The following is an 11,509-nucleotide window of genomic DNA, read 5'->3' on the forward strand; positions in this document are numbered from 1 at the left end:
AGGCTGATTTGCGTAAATTTAAACTTGCCGATTTGATTTTTTTTTATACATTTTTGAGTGGCAATTCCTGGTTTCCATAGTCCAGATAAAATCTTCAACCAACGAGTCAGTTTTGTGAAAAATTAAACCCTAATTTAGACCCAAACACTCCGATTTATATACCCTGTCCTAGAGTAAGCCGCTTGAAAACCATACCCTTCACAGCGGCACATACCAATATAGCCCATATATGGCAGTGCTCCCCCCTCCCCGGGATCTGGCCGCCATTTCTATGTCACGCAACGCACAAGCTTGGGAATTCAAAAGTTCTCTATTACTTAATGAGGAAAACCCTGTCGGGCTTTAACGTCGCAAAACGTCAAGTTATTAGAGGGCCTTACCTCTGATTAAACTAAAACTTCACAGGGATTGGTAATGTCTTATTTTGGAAATTGATGACGTCACATGAAAACCGCCAATAGTCTCGCAATTCAATCAAGCTCTCAAATGTTAGACAGATGCGTGACCAGAGGGCAGAACTTTCCAAGGGTATAAGAAACAACTCGCTCTACTGCCACTTGTTCAAATCTCCCGTATACGAAATATCTACACCAGTCCCAGCTTTAATGCTGCTTTTTCCAATCAATCACGAGCTTGCGTGTTTCCCGCGTTTCCCAGTTGTCGCGCGGCTTCCCGCGCTTTTTGTACGGGTTCAATATTTTCCCGCGCTTGAGGACAGTTGTATTTTTCGCAAGCTTTCCAGTTTCAGTTTCGAATTGTACTGATAAGCATGCTCGTAAGGCAGCGTTGTATTTTTTTTTTTTAATATGAAATTTAGATTCTTAAAAACGCTTGTCAAGAATTAGAGTAAAATTAGACAAGTATACAACTGATGGAGGGTTAAACATTTAATAACAAGAATTGTTTTAATTTGATAAAATTGTACAATTGTGGTTACCCTGTCTCATCGCGCTCCTTTATATCGCACGTGCTAAGAACTCGTTAGAAGTATCAATAAAACCTATTTTTCATTGCAAAAAGTGTTTTAAACGGCACTTGCAGTATGTAACGGGACCTTTTTAAAAAAAAAAATAATAATAATAATAGCTCCATAGATCGCCCAATGTGATAAACAATTCAAGCTCGAAAATCGTTCTAACAGGCCAGTCATCACTGCACTCATTTATTAAAAACACTATCGCTTCCTGACACGGTGTTACCGAGTCAGCCCAGAAACTGGTCCATCCCCAGATACTGTCCATTTGTATTTAAATATAACTCACAGAGTGCTACTTGCAACTGAGTTGATTGTTACATTAAAGTCTTCCCGACGATAAGAGAAACGTACATAAACTGAAATTAAACGTTAATATGTCGTAACTTGGAAAGCTTCTTATATATGTTTTATGTTGATAAATAAGTCTTAAAAGGAGGAATACACGCCAAATACTCCCAAAAAAAATCTACGCCAGAACATTTCCTTATGAAGCTCAGACGAGGAAACTCCGAAGAGTCAGAACTTCGAGGTTCCAAAAATCTAATTACTCTGTTGAAATACTGACAATTTATTTTCTCTTTCCTTCAGAAAATAACTGATAGCAGCTGACTCTAATCCGTGTTTCCACCGCGCCATATGTGATATATCGAATTATTCTCACATTTTGATTGGTTATTGGAGGACCGACACATTGATGACGTCATGATCAATTTCTTTTTCGTTCCTTTATTGTATAAGACAAATAGATTCCATGCTGCCGTGCGTCTGTTCAGTAATAGATCACAAAAGACGGCAAAATGTGGTAAGAACATCAGTGACACACTCGGCTATCGCCTAGTATACCACCTTTTTGTTCTTACCACATTTTGACGTCATCTGTGATCCATTACTGAACAAACGCACAGCAACATGGAATCTACTTGTTAAATAGAAACATGGCCTGTGCATGTGCCAATAGCAAGTGCTTACAGCTTCCTTTCCGTTTTCGGTCGACATTGATATTGCTATCAACTGACAGAAACACTGAACTTGCGTTGTAAATGTTAAATATATCTACATGGATTTGGTATGCTACGTGAAAACTATCGTAACAACATTACCATACCTCACATGCAAATTATTATGAGAAAATATTATCTAAAACATTTGTTTGAGTAGACAACCCCTCAAAGATAATTGCTTACTAATATTCACTTTTCTTCGGGAATGGTAGAGTACGTAGTTCATTTCTCTTCTTTAGGGGGTGCTATTGGGGGAGTTAGCGGCAGCATATAACCGGAAGAAATGACTTTGCCGATGGTTTCCACTTGGAATCCAATCTCATGCAGGTGGCAGTGATCCAGGATCATTCGGCCATCAAAAGCAAACGCTGGCTTCAGCATACTGTCATAAATACGTTTGTAGTCATATGTCTGTGAAAAAAAATACATATCAAATGAATGTACATGAGCAATGCATACACCAGGGGATGCTCGTTGCACGCTTAGGAGTGCAAATCAAGGATTCCGTTCTCACTTAGGGTGTTCCTGACAAAACGCCACAGTGACTATTTTCAGCTGTCAAAGCATCTTTTAGGATGCACTCGCAGAAATAATAATTAAAAAACACTCTTATTTCCGTTTTTAGGCTCGATTTCTGCAACTCCCTCCAGTCCAGTCCACCAGCCCGAGACCTTTCTCGAACAGCGACTGTTAATCGAGTCAATTCCGTTTTAAGTGGTATCTTTTAGGGGTCAAATAAAGCTCGAGCCTTTTTCCGACGAGCATCCACGACCTTTTCATATCGGAGCTCCTCCCTAGGTGCAAACAGTAGATCACAGTACATGTTCGTTCTTTGATCGCTTGAGAACCGTTATATGTACAGCAAATGGAAACAAGTTTCTACTGGAAAAATTTCTTTCCGAATTTTAGCTTCTGACGCAACTGAAAACCCAAAACTACGGAAGACACTAAAACAAGAACGCAATGCAAACCTTGAATTCATCCCACTCTGTACAGATGACCAGCGCATGCGCACTCTCAACAGCCTTGTAAGGATCATTAGCAATTGTTATCAAACGTTCCACTAGGGGGGAAAAATATGGAAACATGAATAAGAATTTTCACACACATTATCCGCACTTGTGGAAAGTAATGCACAGACTAGTGACCTTCTATAAGGTTTATTGGTTCACGACAAAATACCTCTTTCTGGATCTTCTGAAATTGATGGGTGTGTTAGCTCCCTGTACAGAAATAACAACAATATGATAATCAGCTAGGCTAGCAGTTAAGCAAAAAAAAGAAAAATTGTCCTTTTATTAAGTAGTTATTCTGTCTAAAACAGCACACAACTGTTTTCTTAAGGAAGCCTAGAATATGCAAGCTCATAAATACCAATAGCTCTCACACACAGTCAAACTTCTCCTTACAGACACCTCCACAATATGGACACCTCTATGTTACCAACAGTTTACATGTACTTGGCTACAGGGAGACCAGAATTCATATACAAACAATCTCTTCCTCTATAATACCATACAGCCAGCTCCCATAATGCCTGCAGACACTCAGGCCCGGCCCTCTGGTGGTATTAGAGAGGTTCGACTGCATGTCACAATTCCTATTGAAGGACTGATTGTGTATCAAAGTTTTGCATCCTTGACATTAACTTGTTTAGAAGAAAAACATTTATTTTACTTACAAAACGATTTGATCCTTTTCAACTTTGGGATCATACACTGTTATGCGTGCTCCTTCATCCATCAGATATTTGCAGATATAAATGCTCGCCGACTCCCTATAAGATAGCAATGTTGCATGTTTTAATACAAGGTATTTAAGCAATAGGCCATTTCCAAGTTCCCTTGTGCCTCTGTTTTAAACAAATCCTCATGCAAAATCTTTCACATGAAAATGATTTTGATCTGCATGAAAATGAAGCTATAGGGGCAACCCACTTTTATAGAAAATTAATGGTTGAAATCAAACAAATACTCATTTTGACACAGGGGCAAGGTGCAACTTGGAAACAGCCTATTAACACAATATTAGGACCTACATGTAAAATGTATTCCTAGACTAAAAAGGGAAAAGGGCATGCCACCTTTCGACATGCTATGCAAATGGCTGAAAGACCGTTTGGAATTTTTTCCAGTTATTACATGTATTACTGACCTAAAATGGCTGGAGAAAATGTTAGACTTTGCATGTACCGTAAAGAATTCAGTTGTGCTTACATTTTTGGCGTAGGCCAGGTTATATAGCATGTCGAAAGATGGCATGTTGAAAAATGTCGCCTATACACACAACACTGAAAGCGGGTGTAAATAGACTGTGTCCAGTTAGCCTACATCGCTGACTTGACAGTGGTTGGCTCTTAATAATAATTGTAAGGGTTAACCTTCACAGACACATGAATCCCACATTAATTTTCTCTTAGTACCCGTAATGACATTTCATCATTTCACCAATTCATGTTCTAAACATGCTTCTTCTGTAGTGGATTCATAACAAGATATGAAAGTCAGAAAAAATTGTTATATTACAACAATGACATACCTGGTGTCCCCTGTATTCTTCTTAAAGGCAAATCCAAACAGTGCAATCTTCTTATCAGTAACGGTGTTAAACAAGCAGTGCACAATTCTACTTGCAAATCGCCGTCTCTGATACTCATTCATTGCAATAACTTGGTACCAGTAGTTTGCAACTTCAGGCAAGTTCAGAGCTTCAGAAAGGTAGACAAGATTGAGGACATCTTTCTGGAAGCAGCTTCCACCAAAGCCTATTGTTTGTACAAAAAAAAAAATTTATCACTTGAAATAGCATGTTTTCAATTATATACTATACATGTATACTCTTGTATTATATATGACTGAACGAAATAATTTTTCATTTTAATGTCTTAAAAATCACTCAACTTTGATGTGTTTACAAATGTTAGTCCCCATTTTCAAGTCTACATGTGGCCGATGGCTTATTGCATACAACCATCGAAAAAACTATTGAACACTGCATGTAGGTAAAGGTAAAGTCTGCATAAGACATGTAAGTGGCCCATCAGGCCAGTGCTTATCTTGCGTTTCAGTGACATGAAGTGACTAGGAGTATTTCTGCTTCCCCAGCCCCCACCCATCTCCCTGGATGCTAGTCCATTGCAGGGTTACCCCCAGCATGAAGTTCACTGGTACCCATTTATACACCAGGGTGGAGAGAGGCACTTTGAGAGTAAAGTGTCTTGCCCAAGAACATAACAAAGAGATCCCAGCATCAACCCCTGACTGTTCGATCCAGGAGGCAATCTAATGCTAATCATGGGGCCACTGCACCTCCATAACACTGCATGTACATTGTACAGGACATGTACATGTAGTAACTCAAAAATTATATCATACCAACTGAAGCTCTCAAAAAATGACTTCCTATCCTGGTGTCTCGTCCAATTGCACTTGCTACTTCAGACACATCTGCACCAGTGGCCTCGCAGATTGCACTCATGGCATTGATGCTGGAGATTCGCTGTGCTAGAAAGGCATTGGCTGCCTGCAGAAAATATAATGTGATGGTAATTATTCAAGAGAAAAATAAATCCTTCAAACAAGGATGTTCAAGTTATATACATGTACACATATTAATGCACCTACATGTACATGTACATTGTAAGTCAGACTAGCTATTAAAAACAATGCAACAATGTTACAATAAATGTGGCCAGTTGCAGATCAAAATGAATTGTTGTATTAATAGTTAACAAGGTACAGTCATTTGCATGTAGTTTCCAAATACTATTAATATATCAATTAGTTAAAAGTGTTCCATTAGTCACAGTTTACGAACCAGCTTTGAGAGTTCCGAGGACCATGTGTTGGTTTTTATAATACTCTCTTTAGGAATCCAGTGCTCGTAAACTGCTGACAATGCTTCAATTGCCTTGTACCCTTCCCTAGTTTGCTCACCCCCTGCGAAATAAACAATAACATTAATCATATTTGATCAACACATTTGCCAGGAAATGTGGGCAAATAATATACTCTCTACAGGTCATGCACTTAAAGGAAAATGTTTCACAACATACAAGTACATGTACAAGTTTGATTAATATGTCAGATGTTGTTCATAATCTACAAAATGGACATTACATTTAAACCAAAGAAAACCAAGTCAAGTCCATCCGTAAACATAGGAGAACAAGGACACTAAACAACAACAACAACTTTATTTGTACTCAGCTAGAAATTAGAAATTAGATGAACAAAAACAAGTTAAAATAAAAAAGATTACATGGCTGCCCATAATAACCTTAATGGGCTAATAAGACTGAGAATGATACAGATGGATTAAATTGCACTTAGCTATCTTGAAAAAGTTAGCCTAAATTTCAAAAGATATGTTCATCATTTGTAAGAATGCTTCTTCAATAAAAATAACGATTATACCAACCTATCAAAACCCTGTCAGGCTCCATCAAATCTTTAATGGCTGTACCCTCAGCCAAAAACTCTGGATTGGACAAAACCTAAAAAACAAATACCCACATTTGAGATCTGCTCTACACGTACATACATGTAAAAACTCTATTATTTTACTTATTTATTTATTCATTTCAACACAGTAAAATCTTTAGTGAATTATTATAAGGCCATCCCCTTTTTTTCTCTGTTTAGCATCGTCCGACCGACCCAGATTTTCACGTTTTCCAAAAAAAAAAAAAAAAGTTAGACAGAAGGCAATGACACATTATTTCAAACAATAATTGTCACTTTAATCTGAAACATAAGCAATTTTTTGCCTTACAGATTCTTAGTTTTTCCCTGTTCCCTTTTGATTTTAACAATGATGTCAACTTTTTTCCTTCTTGCATTGCTGCGATGTTGACTTTGTAACCACACCTTGTTGTTTCCAGGCTCCACAGATATTATGCTGAGGTACCGGGCCTCGTAGCTCCAGACTCCTTTTCCAATTTTATTTTTGTTTTTCGTTTTTTTCCTTCTCCGACTGACCGACCCAGAATCAGAAAACGCATTCGACAATAAACGAAAAGAAAGCGGATGGCCTAATAGCATATAAAAAGAAGTTCAATTATAAGTACACTGTTTTTAATTAATACAAGATTGCCATGTGGGAGCCTGACTGACAGTTGTTATAAAGTTAGTCAACTTCCCTTTTGAAGCATCCAAGAGAGTCTGGCTGTACATGTACAAGCACACTCACAAAGAGCTATTAAAGAGCTTGAAACCACTAAAATAATAAACAGTGAGATTGAAACAGTTCCAACCTGGAACTTTCCCCTGCTTCCATTTGCATCAAATATTCTTGTGATGCTGCAAAAGAAAATGCAATTCACATTATTTACAGTTTACTTGCCATTAGCATAACATATAATTATACATGTTTCCTCACATTCTGATAAAAAAAAAGTATGCTTATTACAGTACAAGCAGTAATAGAAAGGAATGAACATGCACTTGCCCACATGACAAACTGTGAGGAAATTCTTGAGGAACTTCTCTCACATGTAGCTACATCAAGAGTTGGAAAAAAAAATTGAAACAGAAATTACAAGTATTTGACCTTTAATGATGCATTCCAGGAAAGGCCCAGTGGCCTACTGATTAAGTGTCTTCAAAGTGTCTAGCGTATCCCATTTAAATGGAATAGTAATTGCAAAGAGTGGCAAATTATTCTCGACTCATCACTCCTGCTATGGAAGTAAGAGCAAAAATGCCAGCTTGTACATGAACAATACTAGACTACAGTAGCTAGTAAGTGCTCTGACATGCTACATTTCCTTAGTTATTACCTTTCTGCTGCCCTTACAGGGACTGTACTCTTTTCTACAACAATTTTCTCACCATCGGCAACCACAGCAATATGTCTAGCTGCTGATTCTATGTACTTCAAATCTGGTGCACGACCCTACAAATTAATGTGAGAGATATGCAGAATTTATTACATTAGACATCATTGTCTTGTTGGAAATACACCACTTGTAAAATTCACATGAAACTAAATCCAGAACCCAAATGGCGTATTTTTCGAATCCTCATTAGTGATGATATTGATCACATCATTTCCTGCTTTTTCACAGTTCTTTCGACAAATGGCTGAAATATATGAATTTTATTATCTAGTCTATTGTTTTTATCACTCAAAAATAAGATTCATATCTTCATGCCACCAAGTAATATACTCTCTGTAGCTACAATGTAGTATTTGATAATATCAACCATCAAAGTTCTCAAGGTTTGATGGTTAGATAGCCATTTATTTTCCTACACATGTGCCAATATATTTTATTACATCATATTATTTGTTGTGCCTTATTGCAGTTCAATTGTTGCTAACAAAGCAAACAGAATTACACCAAAGAAAAATATATTATTTATATCAGCCTGCCTAAACAATATACATTTAACTAGAAAATTATAATTGTAATGAAATACTAAACATAGACTTGTAAGAGGATAAATATTGGTCAGGATTGGCGAAACTTACCCCGTATTGGAAGTCTGAGGGAAAGGGGTCGACAGCAGTTTTAAATGCCAAACCTTTTAAGGGAAAGTGCAATGCTAAACTGGAAATTCCAGAGGTGTGGGGGTTTCAAATCGCAAAATATTTCATGGAGCCAACCGCTGTTTAAAAGAAATTTAAATTTAATAACGAGCCTTTGTGATTGGTTCTTTATGAATTCAGTTATTTTGCTTGGGGCTATTGTAAACACCATCATGCAAGCACAAATATTTTCTCTCTCAGAGCATTGAGCAGACTGGGTCAACTTCCAAACAGAAAAACTAAGTAATGATATGGTTCTGTACTCCTTCAATTTCTTCCCTTTCCTTTGAAAGAGATCACAAAACGTTGAACAATCATCCTGGCTGATGTATTGTAATATTTACTTTTCCCTTTGATGAAATGATAACCACACTGTAAATGAGCACCAAATGTATTTGTTGAGTTGCTGACTAAAGTGATAAAAAAGTACAGCTGCTTTTAAGAGGGATCAAAAATTCGGCTTCAGTATATACATTTTCAAGAACAACAGCCCCGCTTATTTTAAAAGATAATTATAACATGTATTCCAAGTAAAGGAGTTCACGAACTTTCGCTGCTCATTACCCTATGAATGTGATTCTTACTTTTCAATAGACCCTTGTGATAATGATGTAATTAACTAGGTATCTCTATAACAACCACAATGAGGGACAAAAATCCGATTGTAAAAATTTCTTGATAATGTGAAAGGTCATATAACAGATACATGTAGTCGATTCTAAGATTGACCACGTAACATCGCATACATATTTAATTGCCTGCCAAATGCTAGCTTAATGATTTTATTGTTTAAAACACAACATTTAGTCCATTTTAAGCTAATAAATCCTTTTGTCACTTTAAAACTGTACGAAGACTCTAACTTGAGTTTACTAAGCTTACCTTTCCCAAACCAAACGTTTTCGTCGGAGTGTTAACCTGAAATTATGAAAGACGCCGGTTTTGATAAGTTACTCGGACGGCAAAATGCAGTAAAGCTTGAATCAACTTAAATAACAGTTCCTGGTTCAGAAATAAGTGAACACATGCACGCAAGTGATTCACTAAATCAATATACTCACACAAATGAATATTAAATCGGCTTCGCGAATCGCGCTATCGATATCTGTTGAAAAGAACAGGTTTTTGCCACGACACTGCTTTACAATCTCATCAAGGCCAGGCTGTGAAGATGAAAGTAAGGGATTAAAATCGTTCAAGAGAAACAAAAGCTCTTTGGGATGGCCTAAACTGTTAAGTTACTTTACCTCAAAGATCGGTAATTTTTCCGAATTCCACGCGTCGATTCTGGGCTTACTCAAGTCGACTACGGTGACTTTAATCTCAGGGCATTTTAGCGCGATGACACTGCATGTTGGGCCGCCAACATAGCCAGCACCTATACAGCAAATAGCCTTGATGGAATTCATTTCTTCGAGGAATCTAGACACTTCTGGAGTGAGCAACGTCGTGGCTGAACTTCACTTAATTTCTGTTTACTCGCGGCATTTTCAGATTTCCTACAATTGGTCAGCGGGGTATCAAAGGGGTATTCCTTTGCTGAAAGTTGATTGGTTAGTTTCACTAGAAGCCCGAGGAGACCTGGGTCTACGGCAAAAACGCAGACTGTGGACTACAGACACTGCAAAGTGCAGACTGTAGACTGCAGTCAGGGGATAAAATGTAGACTGCAGACTTTTAAAATAGCGATATCTCTCGTGACGGCCAAGCCCTGTCACGATCATTGAAATGGGATATCGTGGTTGGCAAAAAGAAGAAAATATACGGCCAATACCAGGATTATCATGTGAGATAAACAACATATGACATAGCCCACAGGATATCGGATCTGAGATGATCTGCGGCTCAGACGAAAATAAATGCAAATGTGACAAGAGACCGCAAACGAACATGCTGCTATTATACGTAGGATCTTGCTTAGGATCTGTGAAAGATCTGACCAGCCAAACAAAGGACATTTTTTAAACGAGGTGTTGGCGATGTATTTTCTGATGGATATTTGGATTTGAGTTTCATCGGAGGTCTTTACCATGTACCTGGTTTCTTTACTTGTTGCTGTTACGCCGTGCTGATGCATGAAATCCAGCCAGGAAGCACCACTTTCCTCAAGTTCGTTCACAGGGTCGTCTCTCTTCCTCCCTCGAGAAAGTACCCTGGTTGCGGCTGGTCGCGTGCCTATGAATGTCAACTAAAGCTCCACAGTGATCGGTACTCAGGAGTTTGGACAGTGTGTTACCCCATTTCACACCATATAATGATACTCTCGAGAATTCTTGGTTTCAAATTTTCAAAGAGAAGCGCGTATATGAATGAATAATTTCTGAATGGATAAAAGAATTTTCTAGAGAATATCAGGTGGTCTGTACTAGGAAAACAAACCACCCAATCTAAAAAGGTCTATTCCAAAAAAAGAAATATTCTTGTTCCTTGGCCATTTCAATTTCAGAAGGTAAAGAAAACCATCAGTCTTTCTTTCCATACAAAGATCGTTTCAGTCGCTCTCAACGATCTAAACTAGGATACAAAGCTAGTTGTTGGGACTGTGATTCCTTCTATACTCCTTCTACATGAAGCGTTAAATATTGAATTAATAAGGTATGTGTGGGATTAATACACCATTTTGCTAATTCTAGCCTCAGTCCCTTGTGGGGGCAAAATTTGATCTAGTTAATGAATTAATGAGGCCATTTTTAGCCGAGCGATCACTTCTTGCCCCCACAAGGGAATGGAACTAGGAAATATTTGCATTAGTAAAATATATTAATGGAAATTTTGCTTGCTAAATTAATTAAGGAATGTGTGGGGTGTTAACTAAATCGACATCAAAGTGGTATTGTTTTAATTATTGAATATTAATAAAGTTGCAGCGAGAGGTTTGTGTTGTACTGGAGTTAACAAGCCGCCCAACCATCCGGGTAGTGTCGCGCTTATATAGCGAAAGAACAAAGGCTTGACTGTGAGCCAATGACAAAGCCTGACGTCATTATCAAATTGGTCAAAC

At 37.8% G+C, this 11,509-nt stretch overlaps 1 protein-coding gene across 1 annotated transcript; it reads right to left on the bottom strand.

Annotated features, from left to right (window-relative positions):
- Nucleotides 1–872: 872 nt before the first annotated feature.
- Nucleotides 873–10,019, bottom strand: LOC110065364 (UDP-glucose 6-dehydrogenase-like). The gene is made up of 13 exons (XM_020772498.2): nt 9,756–10,019; nt 9,570–9,671; nt 9,391–9,426; nt 7,757–7,872; nt 7,232–7,277; nt 6,397–6,472; nt 5,794–5,915; nt 5,352–5,499; nt 4,516–4,741; nt 3,659–3,754; nt 3,160–3,200; nt 2,949–3,040; nt 873–2,388 (listed from the first exon to the last, which is right to left on the bottom strand). Exons 1-13 carry the CDS (start codon nt 9,915–9,917, stop codon nt 2,200–2,202), a joined length of 1,452 nt encoding a protein of 483 aa, XP_020628157.1. The 5' UTR covers nt 9,918–10,019; the 3' UTR covers nt 873–2,199.
- Nucleotides 10,020–11,509: the final 1,490 nt, after the last annotated feature.

This window comes from Orbicella faveolata, unplaced genomic scaffold (genome assembly GCF_042242905.1).
Source record: "Orbicella faveolata isolate gen_17 unplaced genomic scaffold, um_ofav_v1 contig_12, whole genome shotgun sequence".
NCBI classification, from domain to species: domain Eukaryota; kingdom Metazoa; phylum Cnidaria; class Anthozoa; order Scleractinia; family Merulinidae; genus Orbicella; species Orbicella faveolata.

What these genes read in the sequence shown, in the direction of transcription:
- LOC110065364 (XM_020772498.2), bottom strand. Translation starts at nt 9,917, where the DNA reads ATGAATTCCATCAAGGCTATTTGCTGTATAGGTGCTGGCTATGTTGGC. An exon ending in CCTCGGAACTCTCAAAGCTG is followed by an intron (nt 5,500 to 5,793) that starts GTTCGTAAACTG and finishes TATTTTCTGCAG; the next exon opens with GCAGCCAATGCCTTTCTAGC. An exon ending in TTTTTTGAGAGCTTCAGTTG is followed by an intron (nt 4,742 to 5,351) that starts GTATGATATAAT and finishes TACAAACAATAG; the next exon opens with GCTTTGGTGGAAGCTGCTTC.